Here is a 19803-nt window from a genome sequence, read left to right on the forward strand (position 1 = left end):
ATGATCCCCCCTCTTGAGTAAACTAAAAAATTGTTGTTGATGGCTCTCTTAAACAGAAAATGGCCAAATCTATCAATAAAATTTCATGTTCGAGGACCAAAACAGCTGTTGGTTTTCTTATCAATGAATACATGATAGTGAATAAAAAATGGAATTAGATTGAAATAGAGATTATTTCTGGTCTGGAGATGACTCAACACGTGGCTTTGGGTGTCTACATAATGATGATATAACAAGAAAACACCTTTCTTAATAGTGCCACAGGGAAACACTAAATTAGCTTAACTATCCTCATATCTTTATAAAATACGGGCCAGGATGTTCTTCAAAATAACTTTTTAAAAATGGAAGTGAATAAACAAAGAAAAGTTGGTTAATTTGCTTAAATCTTCAATGGGAGACAGCTGTCTGAATTAGATCCTTCAGAGTGCTTAATGTTCTTTCTACTTGCCAAAGAGGAGGGGTCTAGCACTGCTTCAGCGAAGAGATATAAAATGACTAATACAGCTGCTGGTTACATCGAAAGTGAGGAAAAAGCAAGGGTTTAAGGATGTCAGAATTGCCACTGGAAATTAGTGGAGAAAAAAAACAAAAAACGAAGCATACCCAATGCACCTCCTAAAGGTTTACGTTTGGCTGTTTTAAATCACTAGTATAACATTCATTACAAAAGACCCATTGTATGTGAAGATCTGTGGTACTATTAAGCTGAAGCAGTCTTCAAGGTCCATAACAGGTGATTTGTTACTGTGCTGAGGCAGGAATTAGAGTCCCAAGGCTAAAGTCTGGGAGCAAGTCTTTTAACCAATGAATGAACCTAGCCAACCACTGAGCACTCTCTTATTCTTATTTAAAACAATCCTGTGGGGTATTTCTGTTTCTATTTAGTAGATGTGAGAAAGAAATTACATTCTGCGATGGCAATAATGAAGATGTTAAGATGTATTCTGCAAAGAATGAGAAGAGTCCACTATACTACAAACTGCTGGCATAATAAAATACTAAAGAAAAGAGTCAAAATTTAAGACACATCCCAAATGATCTCAATTCTTCCATCTAGTGAATAACATCCTGCATTCGTATGTGATCACATTCTCCTTTGATAGTACTATCTCCCTAGCTTAAGTGATTTACTTGTTATTTAAAAAAAGAAATAAAGATACACACAAATTTTCATCATTAGACAAAAAGTAAGCATCTTCTCAAGCTGTTTAGATTACTGCAGGCACTGCTGCATGTATTATTAACTCCTCAATTTCTAGTGAGGGATATATACCATTAGTGTCCCTTTACCCAGATCAGAATAACACAGGCAGTTTAGCCTAATGGAAGGCAATAAGGGTTGGGAAAGAGGTGGCTCAACTTTTTTTTGCTTCAGATTCACTAACCAAATATTCCAGTGAATGAGTGGTACAAATGAACTTGTCAGAGCGTTTGTGTAGTCCAAACAGCATAACAGGTTAAAAAGTATCAAAAGCTCAATTTCTAAATAAAGGTAAGGCACTATAAATTTACTTGAAGAAACACATACTGAGTTTTTAAGTAATGAACCACAGCTCTAATATCTGTTCAAAAGATGTATTAGGGAGCAATTGAAAAGGAACTGAATAGGTAGAGTCTGGGGAGGCACAGGGGAAAGAAAAGCTTGGTATCAAAGCCTAGAGAAGACAATCAGATTTTGAGAGATGAATAAGCCAACCTTAGCAGAATCCTTTGTTTAACCTGCCCCCCTCCTACCAGCAACAACCTCATTTTCTGACTAGCTTCTTCCCATATTACATGTAAAATCTGGAAGAAACAAAAAAGCTGGGGAAATTGCAGTCACCTAGTTAAGAGATATATAAAAGGTACCTCTCTCTGTGAAAAGTTACAAACACTTTAGAAACTTGGTGCCAGGAGGCAGAGATGCCACTTGCCCTGGAAATGACAATGCTGTCTATAGCCTAGTCACACTCAGCTCACTTTCTGACTTTAAAGTTGAGGCAACTTTTGTCCTCTATTTAGGATTTATGTTATTTTGCCTGGTAATGCAACTTTAGTATATTACTCTCTCCTTAAGTCACTTCACCTTGGTTAAACTGAAAAAGTTGGATGGGCATTCAGAAGAATATGCTCGAATCACAAGATCCTGTCTGCCCATTACGGCTATTTGCTCTCAGTAGTCACCTCCCTCATCTATACGGCGTCATTCAGCAAAATATTTCAGCCCTTACTTGGTGCCAGGAACTGACTTGGCACTGGAGTAACCATATAAACAGGATCCACATGATCCCTGTCCCTGACCTCAAAAGGGGGACAAATAACAAACAAGTAAATTAATACAAGAATTACAAATTGAGATCAATTCTTTGAAGGGTACTCTAACAGAGAAAAGTTGGGGGGTTAAAGAACTACTTTAAATAGGGTGGTCAGGGACGGCAACTCTAGGGAGATTTAGACAGAGACCTGAGGGAAAAGGAGCCGGACACCCACATGGGTGTGTGTATGTGTGTGTGTGTGTGTGTGTGTGTAAGAGATGCAACCTGGAGTGGAAAAGCGTTAAGTAGAAGAGATGTAACGGCGGCCAGTGTAGCTGGAGCCTGCGGAGCAAGTGACAGAAGAGACTGAAAACCTGGGTAAGGAACATAACGTTCAGAGGGCCTTGTAGGCCAAGGCAAAGAGTCTGGATTTTCTCTCAATGCAATGGGAGACCACAGGATTACTTCACATAGGTTAATTTACACTATCTGTTTTTCTTGGTAAAAGATCACGCTGGTAAAATGAGATGTGTGAAAAAAGGTTTTAAGCGCAGAGAACCGTCAGTCGGACATGGTAACTATTCGCTTCTCCAGGTCTCGGATTTTGCATCTGTAAAGCAAGTGGTTTGAGCTAGAAGCCATTTCCTCCCCGCCGCGATGTGCCTAAGCAGGGAGCTCCAAGAGCACGGGCAGTGTCAGGCGGACTGCGGAAGTCCCCTCGCCCCCGCCAACGCCAAGCACGGAACTGGCGCCCTGAAACTGTTGGTCAGCGAAATGAATCAATGAATGGCCCGTCCGGGCCGCGAGGGAGGCGCTCCAGCCGCGGGACCAGGCCCCGGGGCCAGAAAAGAACGCGCTACGCGGCGTCAGAGGCCGCGGGAGCTGGCCGGCGAGGAAAGCGGGGGCCGGCTCCGCCACAGCCAAGCGCGGCGAGGAAGGGGGCCGGGGCTTCGCGGGTTGAGGGCAGGAGGAGCAGGACTCCCAGCCCGACACAGGGAGCTAGGAAAGAAGGCCGAAACGCCGGGCTGAGGAGGCGTTCTGGGCCCAGGCTGGGCGGCCCAGTCACTTACCGCAGCCGTTGCCAGACTGTGCATGTTGGGAGCGGCCGCCGCTCTCCTCCCACCGCCGGACACGCCCGACCCGCGTCCCAGCTTCACCGCCTCTGCCGCTGAAGCAGATAAGCCGCCACAGCCGCCATCCGCCTCCGGCTGGCTCCGCCCCTTCGCAGCCCCTCTGACCTTTCACCCCTGACCCCGCCCACACAACCACTTCCCGCCTCCCAGCTCTTGGAGCTAACAGTTCTAGAGTTTGTCCTTTGTCCCTTAAGTTTCAGGACAGGAAGGACATCCGCCACCTACTAGTCCCCGCGTCCCCGGCTTGGAGCAGGTATCTCCAGAGAAGGCCGTGAACTCTGACCCTTCTCCGGAGGCCAGTGAAGGGCGGGAAAAGCCGGGCAGTCCCGGGAGGACAAGTAGTGCGCATGCCCAACTGGGCTGAGTAGAAGGGAAACGGTGGGAGGGCGAAAGTGAATGAAGTAGGAAGTGCGCATGCGTACTACGGTCAGGGCTGGGGCGAGACTTCGCTCGGCACTGGGGCGGGGCGAGGGAGTGGAAGGGGCGGAGCTTTCAGGCTGGCGCGCACGCGCCTCATCTGCTCGCGTCGGGTGTGCGTGCGTGCGTGCGTCTTTGCGTGTGGTCACAGTTCCCGCCATCAGCCGCTCTCCCTGACTGGGGGAGCGAGCGGCCCCTCTCTTTCGTGCCCGGTGTCCCTTCCTTCCTAACCCCCGGCTCCTCCCCCTCCGTGAGGACTCCGTGCTTCCGGCAGGCCTGTCCGAGGCTCCGGACTCGCAGGCACAGGTAAGGTGGGCCCGGCGAGCGCCTCAACTGAGCCTTTTTACCCTGGCGCCCCAACCCTGGCTCCCCTAGCTCCCCCGGCCCAACCACCCCGTGCGGTCCGCCCACTTGGCGTTCACTCTTCTGGAGTTCGCCCGGCTGCTGCTCAGCCCGCCCTCATCCTCGCGACGCCCCCTCTGGCCTCACAGGTACTCCACTTAGGTCTTTTCCCAGGCTTTTCCTCTCCTTTGACCTGGTCTTTACCGTCACTCGCTCCCTCCGCGACCCGAACCTGACCCCTCTTTGCTAGGGGCTGTTGTCGTCCGCCACTCGTCCCTTAGAGAGGCCTGCTATCTCTTCAGGTGACTTCCGTTGCCGCACGTCCATCAGGCCTTGGGATATGATACTGTTTCACTCTCTTGGCTGTTCTTCACCTTCTCTTTCCTAACCATTTCTCACTGAAAGGCATGATTTGTATTTTTTAGTGCCTTTGGTTGGTCCCCATCTCTAGCCATCAGATCAGGTTGTCAGGTTTACCTGTTTTAGTTCATGATCCGTGAAAGGAAATGATAATTGACGACAAAATTCTGTCTGAAGAGTTGACCTGTAGTGGTTTTGTAATCCTTTCAAAATTTAGGCTCTGTGTAAATACCTTTTTTGGGGTGGCAGTGTCTGACAAGTCTCTAACAGGAAAAGCTATCAGAGGATGTCAAGTAGGCAGTTGGGATATACTGGGTTGGAGCTCAGAGGAGAGCTCTGAGCTGGATATATAGGTAAACGTATATAATACATAGATGTCATCTGTCATGTTGATAGTAATTGAAGCTATGGATGTGGATGAAATTACCTAAACAGAGTACAGTGCTAGAAAAGAAGGACCTAGGATGGAGCACCTGAGGGATTCTTGGTGTTTAGTAATCGGATAGAGGAGTACAAGTCTTGTAGAAAAGGTAAAGGAAGTTATCAATAATGTTGAATTCTGCTGAAAGGTAAAGTTGAATGAGGACTGAAAGGCCTGTTGACGTCAAAGTAATCGATGATCATAGGGAGAGATGTTTGATGGAGTAAAATGGTTATCTGTGTTCAGTCCTAGGTTGTTCTCCTTTTACTCTTCCCTTCCACCCTGTGCTTTAAATTCTACCTGTATATTGATGAGAAGTTTTATTTCCAGCGTGTTCCTTTTGTTTTCAGCTCAAGATCTAAATAGCTAACTGTCTGCTTGACATCTCAACTTGATTTTTTTTCTTAGGAATTTCAAATGTAACATGTCTGAAACCAGTCTTAATTCTCTCCATACGCAAATGCTTTCTCTTCCGGTATCCTGTTTCATTAAGTGGTATATCCATTTATCCATTTACATAGTGTAGAAACTTGAAAGCCCTCATCCCATGTATCTATACCCTCTTCAGGTTCTGTTTATTCTTACTTTCATTATATGTCTTGAATATATTTCTGTACATTTTCATTAGCACTTTTCTAGTTCAAGCCACAGTCCTCTCTCACCTGGACTTAATGTTTCCTATATTCTCATCTGTAAAGTGGCAATAATAATCACCTTATTGGATTGCTATGAGGATTAAATTAAATAACCATGGTAAGCACCTGATGTAAAGTAAATAGCCAGTGAGCATTCATTGTTATTGTAATTGTCGTTATAAGCGAATCACTTCAATACTCTCCTGTCTGGTTGTCCTAATTTCTTTCATTCTTGCTCCTTTCACTCTCTTCCCCAGACCCAAACAAACCACATCACTTTTCCATTCAGCAATAACACATCATTTCTCTGCTTAAAAACCCACCCCGGTCCTTAAATCAGGTACCCTATTATAATCTTTCATCATGCCCGAACTTCATACCATTTTTCAGAACTTTTAATTATATATTTACTTGTGTGATTATTTAAAATGTGTCTTCTACTAGAATATGGGTTAGGAACTATTTCATTTCTATTTCTCAAGAATTTGTTAAATAAATAAATAAATTGGAGCTTGCTATAAGAAGCATCATGTCTTTGGGAAACACCAGCTTATTGATATTCTTGTCATCTGATGACAAACATCTTTTTTCACTCTGCAGACAAATTAAAGGACACAAAAGACCAAAGGGTTTTCCAGCTTTGGATGATTTTACCCATTCTTATGTCATAGAATCATTCAGATTTTAGACTCTTTGAATTGGAGATAAACTTTATCTAGGTCGACTTCTCTCTTTACTTTCAGCGACCACACTAATTTTATCTCTTTGTGCATTTGTTTTATGGATCTTTTTAGGAAAGAAAGCCCTTAGAAATCAGAGCAGTGTTTATATATTTTAACAACAGGTTAAACTATGAGACCAGTGAAGATGAGGTTTCCAAAAATATATAAAGGAAAATTCCATGTTTAAGTAAGTGGTTGGTGGTAGTTATGGAAGAAAATACTAAAATTTAGTAATTTGTGTGTGTAGAACGGGATTTATGTTGAGAAATTGAAAATTAAAAGTAGGAGTGCCAAACACAGAAGCATTTGGATTTATTTTGTAGATAGTGATGAGCTGTTAAAAATGTTTGGGAGAAAGTTTCAGTTAAGCAAGATGAATAAATTCTAGAGATAAGCTGTACAACGTTGTACCTATAGTTAACAATACTGTATTGTACACTTAAACGTTTGTTAAGAGGGTAGATCTTATGTTAAGTATTCTTACCACAGGAAAATAAAAAAAATTTTTTTTAATGTTTGGGAGGGGAATTAGCATCAGTAGCACATATTTTCGCGTTTACTAAGTGCCTGTTATTTTGTTGGGAGTACAAAAGAAAATAAGACAGGGCCCCTCCACCCTCCCCCTGCCCCCTTTAGAGAGAAAGTTAAGGAGACACACTTTAGTTGGTAAGAGATAAAAAAGAATAGTCCTTTAGAAAGGGTATTATAGGGTAAAGGATTTATTGGATAGAAAAATCTTGAGAGAATGGAGACTGGAAAGTGGTTGCTACAAATCATTGGGGATGCAATAAGGTAGTGGTTAAAAACATGGCTTCTGGTGCTAGACTTAGTTTTGTCTCTTACTGACTCTGTAACCATGCATAAATTACCTGATCTCTGTAAGCCTCAGCTTCCTCGTTTGTAAAATAGAGATACTAATAATCCCCATCCTTTAGGATTATTGTGACGATTATGAGATATTGCATGTATGGTGCTTAGTACTGTGCTTAGTAAATGTTGCATAATAAATATTAGGTGGGAAGAATGGCAAAGTGATGCATTTCTGAATTAGGGTAGTAGTGATGGAAAGACTGTTTTAGATAAATGAGAATGAGGTTAAAGCTGATGCTAAGATCTTTTTGTCTGAATGACAGTGGAAGGACAAATGTAGGGAAGTCTGGGGAGTCTCTTAAAGAGGGCGTGGACTGTATCATGTTCACATGTGTATCCCTAACACAGTGCCAACAGATTGGAGTAGCTCAATAAATGATTTTTTACCAAGTGAACAAAGGAGTTTAAAGTTGACGTTATAGTATTCAAGAAGGCAGTGAGAAATGTTTGGGTAGAGCTTCAGGGAAAGTTGAGGCTTTGAGAGGCCTAAATTTGGGAAACAAGCCCATGAAGATAGTTTTGAAAGAAAAGTAAAAGCCAAGTTTACTCACCTTTTGAAATTTGTATCAACACATCATGGAAGTGGTATTTTAAGATTTAAGACATCCAGTTATGTAACAATGTTTATAAAGTCAACAAAGGATATATTCTTTTTTTCATTGCCTTCTTAGTTTCAAAATGTAGCAGGAGTAAATTAAACAAGACACAAATTGATGAAGGTGCGTGCTCCTGGAGTCCCTCGTTTTCCACAGCAGATATATCCCTAGAGTTCTGTTGATTATGTGTATGTGTGTATATGTGTATCTTGAGCATTAAATGTTTTCTATAAAGTAATTTGTGGTTTTTAAGTAGTCAAAGGGTTAATTTTGTATAAAATTTTGTAACAAAATTTTGTTGTAAAATTGTATAAAAATTTTAATTTTGTAAATGAATTTTTTTTAAAAAAGGCACACTTACATTTTCTTTAGCTGAGTTGATGGCTCCCGGAGAACTGGCATAGCTGCAGAATATGAGTAGTTCCCCAAGAAGAGCGCATTGCCTTTGGCACAAGGATCAGAATAAAGGTGAATTGTTATTACATAGGGTTTTTCAGTAAAAGTCACTGAAAAGTAAGTAATGTTTTTATTTTGGTTATATGTTTCCAAGAGTATGCAAACTGGCAAGAATTGACAGTTTTCTTCTATTTTGTAGTAATAGTTTTGTGCTTTAGCATGCTTTCATAAACCACAGAATACCCTCCGGATAAGAATGTTTTCAAAGAAGTACCTAAAATATGAGCATTTAAATAACTGTAGAGGGTATAGAAACATTTTTGCCAGTGTGGTTGATTGAGCTTGCATAGACTGCTCAAAATTGAACAGTAATTTTAACAATAGTGAAGAAATTTAGGGAATGGGGAATCTCTTTGGATGTACTTAAAGAATAATTGGTTTTCCTTGTACTTTGTTTTCCTAATATTGCTTTGATAGTGAATTAGCATTACAGAGTTCAGTGAAACCTTGTCTTTGTCCTAGGTTCATAGAAAGTTTAACTGTTACTGGATCATGCTAGATACCAAAAAGGAAACTTAGTGTTCTTTCTCTTAACCAGGTAGGGCAAACCCTGATAATATGATCAGTGCACAAAAGTAAATATAGTTAATTCATTTAGTGCAAGAGCAGATAATGGACTAGCTTGAGGCATTAAGAAAAAATCTTATTGATTCTGCCAATTTTATGTCCTGTACCTTTTACATTTTTTCTCGTAGAAGAAAGAGAGATTGCTAGTAGAAATGGTTAAGAAAATGTTCAATATCTGATGTAAAATTTTATACAAACCAAAACTCTGCATCAAAATGTTTGAGAATTATATCTAGAGAAATCATGTATTACATATAGAGAGAATTATATAGAGGGAAACAGAAGTAACCAATAAAGTTTTTTTATTGAACTTTCATATCTTCACCTCCAAATCTTGTTAAATAATCTAATTTTTTTAAATATGTTTTTGTTGGAGGAATTCAAGGTCAATGTCCTTACTTGTGTTTTGGTCTTTAAGGAAAGCACTAAGATAATTGGGTTTTATGTTATTCGCTTTTAATTTGGCACCCTGACATAAGGAAAGACGAGGTAATTTGATAAACCTCTTTCTTTAAGTGGAGTTTCTTCATTGAACAATAAATTATATGAATCCCAGTTTAGGCAAGTTTACTAATGTTTTTTGTTTTAATAATGCATTCTGTAACTGCATATTCTTGTTTTTCATAAATGATTTTTCTCTCATTGAATCTTAACAAGATATGTGGACAGCTTTGCATTTAGGAGAAATTCAGATGCACATAGAAAAAGCCTATATGTAGTATTCAGAAGATGAGGTATACAGTGCAGAGTGATACTCTTGTAGAGAGCTTAGTAAACATAATCCTATATCAGCCATATAAAAGGGATTTATGGTTCTGGTATCTGCTGCTGTATATTTTAACAGTAAATCGAATAAAGTTGATAGTGCTGATTTGTTCATTATTCTTGAATAATGAGTTTGTTTCTTGTGTGCCAGACACTGTCCTAGTGGGGATGCAAAGATTAAAGAACATATTCCCTGTCTTCAAACAGCAAAGTCTAGCTAGAGAGAGACAAAGAGGTAAATAGACAGTTTATAATACAATATGGTAAATGCTCTACTAGAGGTAAGCACAGGGTACAACAGAAGAGAAAAGCATTCAATGCTGTCAGTGTGGATATGGGGTGAGAGAAAAAGTGAAAGATAGCTAGGAAAGCCTTCTTAGAGAAAATAATTTCTAAATTGAGTTTTGATTTTATAGCCAGGAGAAGAAAAAAAGGGGGGTGGTGGGGGATGGAGAGAGTAGGTAAAAATCCTGCAGAGGTAGACCGCAGTGTGTGCAAAGGTACAGTGGCTTGAGAACATATGCCTTTTTTAGGGAAATTGTAGGTAGTTCAGATGGCTGGATTTGGAGGGTTTGTTGGGGATAGAGAGGTAAGCAGGCCCTGGATCATGAAGAGTGTTTATGCCATGTTAATGAGTCTAGATTTAATTGTGAGGGCATTGGGGAGCTGTTGAATGATATTGAAGAGAGTGATGTGATTTGACCTGAAGTTCACTATAAAGATGTCTGGAAGGTATATGGAAGTAGAAATGACAACCTTACCTTCCATTTCCAGTCCAATACCAATAATCATCAAGAGAGAAGTCAAAGATAACTCATGTTTCTGGCATGGGCAACTGGAGTAGGAGAGGGGCCACATTTTCTTGACAGTGCTGAGAGACAGAGTGGAAAAAATCTCAAGGCTGTATCTAAATGATGAAGCACCAAATTATTAATTGTAAAAAAAAAAAGCATTACAAACACATTGCTGGCCCAGATTTTGTAGTTACTAGTTTGAGCAAAATGTCACATTAACAGGTCTGTAAACAGTAGTGGCCTTTATTACTTTGATGGATTCATACACCCAGCCAATTATACTATCTGAATCTGGCCACAATTAGGCACTCAAAAAATTTGATGAGATGAGTGAGTGATAGTAGAGGACTTACAATGCATAATATCTTTAACTATTCAAAGTGTTTTCATATCTCTCTTTAAAGTTATTCTTAGCTGTTTGATGTACAGCACCTAGAGGCCTCGAACTAGGATTCCCCAGGCTGTATTCTACCTACAGGTGGGTTTTGTTTGATTTGTGGCTTTAAAAAATAAGTTTGAATTCATTGCCCACAATTTAAAATGGGCAGTTGACAGAAAATTTGGATGTCATTTTCTTGAAGAATTAGATGATCTGGCAATGCTAGGTTCACTTTCTACATGGCAAAACCGGCTAGATTTGAGTAGCAGTTTTCATATTCTGCCTGCCTAAATCATTTGTGTCACCTACCTGGCCTCTATAGGCAGTGAGTTGGTGACCCTTGTTAACAAGTTATTTGTCTGGGATCTTTGGATAAAGAGGTGTTGCAGACAAGGAATAAATTCAGAAAGTGGACAGTAATTCCATTCATATTGAAGCTGCTGCCTGTTGAGTGCTTAATGTGTGTTATTTCATTTAATATTGCAACACTATAGCATTTTCATATTCCTGTTTTACAGTTGAGAAAACTAGTTGTTAGGAAAGGTAAGTTACAAATTAGTAAGTGACAGAGCTGGCTCTTGATATCTAGATCTAGTATGCTTTTCCTTTGTACTTATACTACTACTTTTAGCTTTTCTAGTTGAGCTGTTTAGGCAGAGGCAAAGTTTAATGATTTTTAATTTATTAAATTATAAGCAAGAATCTGTATTAAAGGCAATGTTTTTAGAGATTTGAAGGCTACAGTATAAGTTTTGTTTTAATTTTAGATGATTGCATATATGTGTGTATATGTGTAACACACGCACTATTTGATAACATTTTTTGCTGTTACTGTAATTGTATTTACTTGCTGACATCTGGTAAGCTGGTTTGAAGAGTCTTAGACATTCTGTCATTTCTGTAAGTATCAGAAGTTCACTTGGGAAATTTGAATATTTGTCAAAGATAAAATTGGTAAATATTCTTTCCAAGGATGGTAATATTAAGCATAAATGGTAGGTGGATCTTAGGAACAGGGTTTTTTTTTTTTGGTTAGGCTGTTTTCCCTAGAGAATAAATGATTTTCTGAAGTAATATAATTCTTTAGGTTAAACTAATTTGATTATTCTCACAATTATTTATTCATTTAAACTAATTTGATTATTCTCACAATTACTCATTATTCTCATAGTTATTTATTATTTATTCACATATGGATATGTATAGACTACCAACTGGTAGAAAGAATTATTTGGTGATATGATTTGATGTTTTGCTAGGAACTCAATTCTAACAAATGCAGTCAGCTGACTGAAAATATTTTTTTACTTATATTTGAAATTCAAGATCCTTTAACATCATGAAGGAAGGTGAAAGTTGCTCATATTGCCATGGGCACTCACACTGAGAATGGAATCTTTAGTATTCCTGATTGTCTTGCCTTTAGTGGCAATAGCATGGCTGTTAATGGTACAAAATGCAAAATTTAGGCACTAATGGACACGGGTACACGGCAAAGGAGAGAACATGTGCAGAAAAAATAAAAGGTGGGTAAATTCAGTCACTGAATGTCAGTGACTGCTTCATTTGTTTTTCTTACCTGTGCCATCCAGCTAACCAAAGCCTTTGAGGATACTTAGTAAGAGGTAGTTTATTGAAATGGAGAAAAGGACATAAGATGGTTCATTAAATGTTCTCTTTCAAACTCTTGTTTTAATCACTAGTAAATTGTAACTTATTATTTTATTTTATTTTTCTTCCTTAGAATCTGTCAGGTGAAGGTATATTTTTTTCTTTTTAATTTGGCTAGAAGCAATTTATTTTTAAAGAAAGTATGTCTCCTCTGAAGATACATGGTCCTATCAGAATTCGAAGTATGCAGACTGGGATTACAAAATGGAAAGAAGGATCCTTTGAAGTTGTGGAAAAAGAGAATAAAGTCAGCCTAGTAGTTCACTACAATACTGGAGGAATTCCAAGGATATTTCAGGTATTACCAAATTTTGATTTGGAATAGATCTTCAGTCACATCCTTTAGTGAATAGCTGTTCTGTGCCATACTAAGTATCATGGTAGCCCTCCTAGATTACTATTTCTTGCTTCTTATTTCCAGGACACTAATACTATTAGGTATATATATTATAAATTATTCAGCAAAATGGTTGATGGTGTATAATGAAGAGTAGGAAGTAGTCACCATTATTGAAAAGAAAACTGGTGGGAGGAAGCTGAAAGGAACTGAGTTTGGATACTATCTATCTAAGCTATGTTTAAAACCACATTAGGATAACTTCAGTTATTTTTCCCCCCTCAACATATATGATAAATTCATCACCATTTAGTGTTAGCTTTTTTTTTTTTTTTTTTTGAATCATTCCTTAAGCCTTTAACTTAAAACATCCCTCAAGTTTTTGATGTAGGACCAAGTCCTGTCTTTTGAATTTCCCCGACTGTTGTATCCTTGCAATATTGAGTTTATTTTTATTTTTTTAAATAGATCTCTATTGGAGTATAATTGCTTCACAATACTGTGTTAGTTTCTGTTGCACAACAAAGCGAATCAGCCATATGCATACACATGTCCCCATATGCCCTCCCTTTTGAGCCTCCCTCCCATCCTCCCTATCCCACCCTTCTAGGTCATCGCAAAGCACCGAGCCGATCTCCCTGTGCTATGCTGCTGCTTCCCACCAGCCAACTATTTTACATTCGGTAGTGTATACATGTTGATGCTTACTCTTACTTCACCCCAGCTTCACCCTCCCACCCTGTGTCCTCAAGTCCATTTACTATGTCTGCGTCTTTATTCCTGCCCTGCAGCTAGGTTCATCAGTACCATTTTTTTTTTTTTTTTAAGATTCCATATATATGTGTTAGCATACGGTATTTGTTTTTCTCTTTCTGACTTACTTTCACTCTGTATGACAGACTCTAGGTCCATCCACCTCACTACAAATAACTCAATTTCGTTTTATTTTTAGTGTTAGCTTTTAATAAGACTCATTAGTGTCTTCTTAATTACTTCTTCATAAATAATCCTGCCAAAGGTTGTGGTATAGACCGTTCAAGGATGATTATTCAAGGTCATCCTTACAGCTGTTTTCTTCTAACTGTTAACTTTTGAAGGATCTCATTATTTTTTCACTGCAAAAGATAGTTATGTTGTTTTCACTTCTGTCTTGTGCAGCCAAGAACTACTTGTGTTGATAAGAGTTGAATTTAATGTCTTACCTACATTTTTCTGCACTTAAAAATGCTATATTTGTTAATTAGATTATATAAAAGTATAATATTCATTCTAAAGTACTCTTTTGAAGAACAATTTATAAAACTTTATGCTTGAGAACCAGAGCTGAAGTAAAATTTCTATTTATCTTTGCTTTTAAACTATGGAAATACATTGATTATGATTTTATGTATCAAAGATATTCTTAAATAGATTGGAGGTGGTGACATGGGTAATAGAAATGATAGTTTCTACCACGTGTATATATCTACTAATTGCCCATCTCAATGAAAGAAAGATTTTTTTCAAATAGAGGTTCAGTCTTTCAGTCCTCATCCCAAATTAGCACTGAGTAAATATTTAAATACTTAAACAAACATAGATCTTTAGAAGCATGAGGAATCTACCTGTGATTACACCTTCATCTCAGTTCTAGATGAATTTGCATTCAGCATTCATTTGTCAACCACCTACAGATTACCGTGGTGGGTACTGTGCTAAGGGCTAAGAATACAGAGCTGAATGAGACACTTTTCTTCTCAAACTTAAGAGTAACCAGATACATTCTCAGCTGTAAAATTATCTCAGAGATACTGAGGTAACACAAAGAAGGAAGTGTTTTGTGCTCTGAGGATTTAGAGGATAGATAGGAATTTGCCAGACACAGTGGAGGTAAGGTGGAGGTGATTTCTATAATGGACAAACATGCTAGTGTGAGTCAACACTCAGGGAACCAGAAAATTATTTTAAAATAAATGCACAGTGGGGAGTGAATGGCAGAAGTAGAAGCTGAAGAGCTAGATAGGAACCAGATCTTGAAGCATCTTGTTTGTCATACTAACGGGAACTTAGATACTAAGGAGCCAAGAATCTTAAGTTTAAATTTATTTGACAGCTAGGCGGATGACTTTGTTTCAAGAGCTAGTGGGAGAATAAGGACGTGTAAGAGGTTATTGTGAGAGTTTAGATGAGAAATGAAAGTCCTGAGCGAAGGAAAAGACAGTGGGAGAAGCAAGTGGAGGAAAGGGTAGATTTGAAGAGATTTCAAGAAGATTTAATTCATTAGATTTGGGGGGTGAGAGAGAAAAGAGTCTGGGGAGATTCTTAGGTTTGAGTGGATGGCAGTCCCTTTCATCTTCTCTTTGATAGGGGACAGAGGGGAAGAATTGGGGCATGAGGATTGGGAGAGATGAGTTTTCTGAGGTGTCAGGCATTCAGATAGTGGTATCTACTAGGCATTTGGTAAAAAAAACTGGAGCTCCGGCAGAGATCTGGACTTAGAGAAAAGGCTGAGAGGCCTCACCATATGGGTAGTAACTAAAATTGTATGACTAGCTAGGATTTTTCAGTTGTTGAAATGATAAAGTTCAAGATTATTCTCATATTGACTGAAATAATGGTTTTATGCAGTCTCTTTTCCTTTTTGCACGGTAAACTGCTGATTTAAATATTTTGGAGTTAAAGCATCTGAAACTAGTTATTGTGTTTTATGATAGAATTTCTACTCAAGGACATGAATTTAAGACCAACTTTGAAGCTTAAAAAATGTCATTTAAGTTTGAAATAAATAAATTAAGGCTGGTAATACTGATTTTTCATTCTTATCTAAAAATTGTCAAAGGTCAGTTCTCCCTAATTTAAAAAAATTGTGAAAAGCTATTACTTCTTTCTTTATGCTGTTCAGAGGCTATCTCTTCAGCAAAAGGCAGCTTTAGAAACCTCTGTAATATGCCTGCTGAGGGGGAGTGTTAGAGAATAAGGATGCCCGGTTGGCAGGAATTATTTATATTAAAAAAGTGCAAGATTTATTAGTTTAGTCTTGGAAAAATTTCAACCAAGAGAAAACAAAAGTTATCACTTAATAGCACATATCCAGAGTCTGGAAGAGTATAAGACAAGTTATTGAACCAGTTCTGGGGAGTGGGAGAAGTAAGCTAAGGGAGTTCCAGGGTACTTATGACCTTTGTGATTGAAAGTTAAATGAACCTTGCTTAGACAGTTAAAAAAGAAAAAAAGAATGTTCTAATGCTGGTAAAGGTTTATGTTGATGTGTTTTTGAGAAGTGGAATTCTTTCGAGGATTACAGTCTGGATTAGTATATCCTTTTATATTGCAGCTGCTTAAACCACTTGCTAGATATTTTATAAGCTCTTGTTTAAAAAAAAAAAAAAGAAAGAAAAAGCCTCTAATCCAATATGGCTTTCTAAACTGGTGATGGTATAACCATCAAGGCTCTGTAAATTAACTTATTAGTTTTTATAACTTTATAACTATACTTGAAAATATGCAGTTTCCTACCAAAAAAATCAAGAGTGTTAGGATTACTGTGTAAAATTTTAATAGTATGTGTTTGCCTCTCCTAGAAGTGAAATCTTTGATTTAAATTGTGTCAAAAATGGAAACTCTTTTTGGTTGGGGGAAAAAAAACACAACTAAATTAATATGGGAAAAAGTAAGAAATGTGTAACTTAGAAAGTATAAAGTTTAGTATTCATTATACAACTTTTTCTGCTTCATTATAATTCGTTTTTAATGATACTTTTCCTTTTGTGTTGATCAGCTAAGTCATAACATTAAAAATGTGGTGCTTCGACCCAGTGGAGCAAAACAAAGCCGCCTAATGTTAACTCTACAAGATAACAGCTTCTTATCTATTGATAAAGTACCAAGTAAGGATGCAGAGGAAATGAGGTTGTTTCTAGATGCAGTTCATCAAAACAGACTTAATGCAGGTGAGCACTAATCCTCCCAGGGTCTGACATTCGCAGTTATAAAAAAATATTACTAGGTAGTAGACCAGTATTCCTCATGAATATTGATGCAAAAATTTTCAACAGAATACTAGTAGACCTAATTCAACAGCACATTAAAAGAATTATACTCCATGACCAAGCGGGATTTATTTCTGAAATACAAGAATAGTTCAAGATATGAAAAAAACCTATCAATGTGATTATTCAAATTAGCAGAATGGAGGACAAAAACCACATGATCATCTTGATGCAGAAAAAGTGTCTGATAAAATTTAACATTCTTTCATGATAGAAACACTCAACAAAGTAGGAATTAAAGGAAACTACCTTACCTCAACATAATAAATGCCTTATATGAACAGCAGATAGCTCGATGATGGGAAACTGAAAGGTTTTCCGCTGAGATCAGGAACAGGAAAGGATACCCTCTGTTACCCATTCTATTCAACATAGTACTGGAAGTCCTAGCCAGAGCACTTAGGCAAGAAAAAGAAATAAAATTGGAAAGGAAGAAGTAAATTTATCTTTGTTCTCAGATGACATGATCTTATATGTAGAACACCCTAAAGATTCCACGAAAGAGTGTGTCTAGAAAAGCAGTAGGATTTAAATTACAATTGGGAAAACTTACCTTGTTACATAAATCTTATATACTTACTTTTTTATATGAAACTTATTCTGAGGTTTTATTCTTGCTATGAAAACAGAAGGTACTATAGAAAATCACACAGTATGATAAGATTCCCCTACCTCCTCCAACCCCTTTCATTTAAAATGTTTTGATTTTTTAAAAATATATATTTATAGGCATCTGGAATAATTTTTAGGCATAATCTGGAATAATTTTTAGGAATAATCTGTTGCTTAAAATGAGGAATAATCTGTTGCTTAAAATGAGTTTTCCACTATTATTGTTAGTCTCCAGCTTTATCATCATCAGTAGTTTGTTATTACTGATATTTTACAGTTGACAAACTTTTGAGTTTTTTAACTTAAATATAACACATTAAAAACATTTTAAAAATGAAGATGTAGCAATGCTGCCTTGCTTGGATTTAATTAATACCTCTATTTCACACACTATTTTCTTGTTTAAAAAATTTTTTATGGTTGTTTGCCATTTGGTTTCTATTCATTATGTGTTCATGTTACCAAATCTGAACTATGTCAGTCTTCTAAATATTGAATTTTAGAATCAAGGAATTGAGTACTGTTTGAAAGTTTAGAATATATCAGGGATTATGTCTGTATTTCTATATTTGTTTTATTCCATCATATTAATTGAATCACTGTTTTAAGAATTGATGTGTGTAAGGAAAGCATGTCTCTAAATGCATTAGAGGGGACTTCTCTGGTGGCGCAGTGGTTACGAATCCGCCTGCCAATGCAGGGTACACAGGATCTATCCCTGGTCCGGGAAGATCCTACATGCCGCGGAGCAACTAAGCCTGTGCGACACAAGTACTGAGCCTGAGCTCTAGAGCCCGCGCGCCACAACTACTGAAGCCCACGCACCTAGAGCCCACGCTCCACAACAAGAGAAGCCACTGCGATGAGAAGCCCACGCACCGCAGTGAAGAGTAGTCCCTGCTTGCCACAACTAGAGAAAGCCCGCGCACAGCAACGAAGATCCAATGTAGCCAAAAATTTAAAAATTAATTAATTTTAAAAACAAATAAATAAATAAACGCATTAGAGTGGAAAGCACAGTAGACTGGGGCCCAAGTTTGAGTCTGAACAACATGGCATAATGGAAAAACATGAGCTTTGGACCTAAACAGGTTTGGGTTTGAATCCTAGCTCTACTTGTTATTTCCTGTGTGGTTTTGGGCAGCTCCCTTAATAACTGAGTTTCAGTTTCCTCATCTCTAAAATGAATGTTTTATCACCTTAATTTCAGTGCTTAATAAAAAATTAGAGCTCATTAACGTAAAGCATGACTGGCACATGATAGGCACTCAGTAAGTCATTACTGCTTTTAGAGTGGCTAGCTGTGGACTCTGTACTCTTAGGCAAGTTGTTTTAATCTTTAGGTTTAAGTTGCCTTAGCTGCCCAAAAGTGATAATATGTACTTTACAGACTAGAGTAAGCTAATGAATATAAAAATACTTTGAAAAGTATGAAACATTTAAAGTATAATATGTGGTGTTTGAAATGAATGGGAAAAAGACTAATATTAGATGAACGTTGTTGTCTATAAATAGGACCACCAGCTAACCATTTAAGAAGATAATAAAACTGGATCCTTATCTTACTCCTTCATCTAAATAGATTTTACATTGATCAAAGATTTGAATGTAAAAAAAAGGTGATACAAGTATTATTAGAAGGGTAGAATGGATTTTAACATAATATATGGATGGAAAAAACCTTTCTGAGTATGACATAAAACCAGAATCAATAAAGGAAAAGAGGGCTTCCCTGGGGGCGCAGTGGTTGAGAATCCGCCTGCCAATGCAGGGGACACGGGTTCGAGCCCTGGTCCAAGAAGATCCCATATTCCGCGGAGCAACTAAGCCCGTGCGCCACAACTACTGAGCCTGCGCTCTAGAGCCCACATGCCACAACTACTCAAGCCCGCGCACCTAGAGCCCTTGCTCCGCAACAAGAGAAGCCACTGCAATGAGAAGCCTGTGCACCGCAACCAAGAGTAGCCCCCGCTTGCCACTAGAGGGAAGCCCGCACACAACAATGAAGACCCAACGCAGCCAAAAATAAAAATAAATAAATAAATTTTTAAAATAAATAAAGGAAAAGATTAATAACTTGGACTGTGTAAAAAATTTAAGTGATCTCTGTGACAAGGAAAAAAGAAAAAACGAAGAAAACTTTAGCCACAGTGACAGAGTTAATATTGCTAATATATAAATACTGACTTTCCAAATCAGTAGGAAAAAAGACAATTCAGTAGAGAAATGGACATATAGGAAATTCAGGAAGAAAAACAGGTGGCCCATAAACACGAAAAAATTCTCAACTTCACCAGTAATTAAATTCAGATTCTTACTGTCACATTGGCAGTAGTGTGAGGGGAGGCAAGATACTCTCATATACTTGGTAGGAGCTTAGAGATTTTTTTCTTTTAATACATTTATTTATTCATTTTTGGCTGCCTTGGGTCTTTGTTGCTGTGCGCAGGCTCCCCCTAGT

General features: G+C 38.1%; 2 protein-coding genes across 8 annotated transcripts in view; one reads left to right on the forward strand and one right to left on the reverse strand.

The window, feature by feature from the left end:
• Nucleotides 1–3708, reverse strand: part of CNOT9 (CCR4-NOT transcription complex subunit 9) — a 34545-nt gene extending 30837 nt beyond the window's left edge. The window contains exon 1 of one of the 2 annotated variants that reach the window (XM_029224580.1): nucleotides 3308–3455. In XM_029224580.1, the coding sequence (XP_029080413.1) occupies nucleotides 3308–3331 (24 nt within the window). In that variant the 5' untranslated portion in view covers nucleotides 3332–3455. Of the gene's footprint in view, nucleotides 1–3307 lie in introns of both variants that reach the window. The other variant, XM_029224579.1, reaches the window with a different exon arrangement.
• A 231-nt stretch (nucleotides 3709–3939) lies between these two features.
• Nucleotides 3940–19803, forward strand: part of USP37 (ubiquitin specific peptidase 37) — an 89690-nt gene continuing 73826 nt past the window's right edge. Inside the window, exons 1-5 of one of the 6 annotated variants that reach the window (XM_029225058.1) lie at nucleotides 3940–4093; nucleotides 8106–8246; nucleotides 10720–10793; nucleotides 12439–12663; nucleotides 16460–16631. In XM_029225058.1, coding sequence (XP_029080891.1) covers nucleotides 12508–12663; nucleotides 16460–16631 — 328 coding nt within the window. In that variant the 5' untranslated portion in view covers nucleotides 3940–4093; nucleotides 8106–8246; nucleotides 10720–10793; nucleotides 12439–12507. Of the gene's footprint in view, nucleotides 4094–4245; nucleotides 4279–8095; nucleotides 8247–9437; nucleotides 9757–10719; nucleotides 10794–12049; nucleotides 12664–16459; nucleotides 16632–19803 lie in introns of those variants that run through there. The other 5 variants (XM_029225059.1, XM_029225061.1, XM_029225060.1 and 2 more) reach the window with 5 other exon arrangements.

This window comes from Monodon monoceros, unplaced genomic scaffold (assembly GCF_005190385.1).
Source record: "Monodon monoceros isolate NGI ecotype Baffin Bay Population unplaced genomic scaffold, NGI_Narwhal_1 Super_Scaffold_16, whole genome shotgun sequence".
NCBI lineage: Eukaryota > Metazoa > Chordata > Mammalia > Artiodactyla > Monodontidae > Monodon > Monodon monoceros.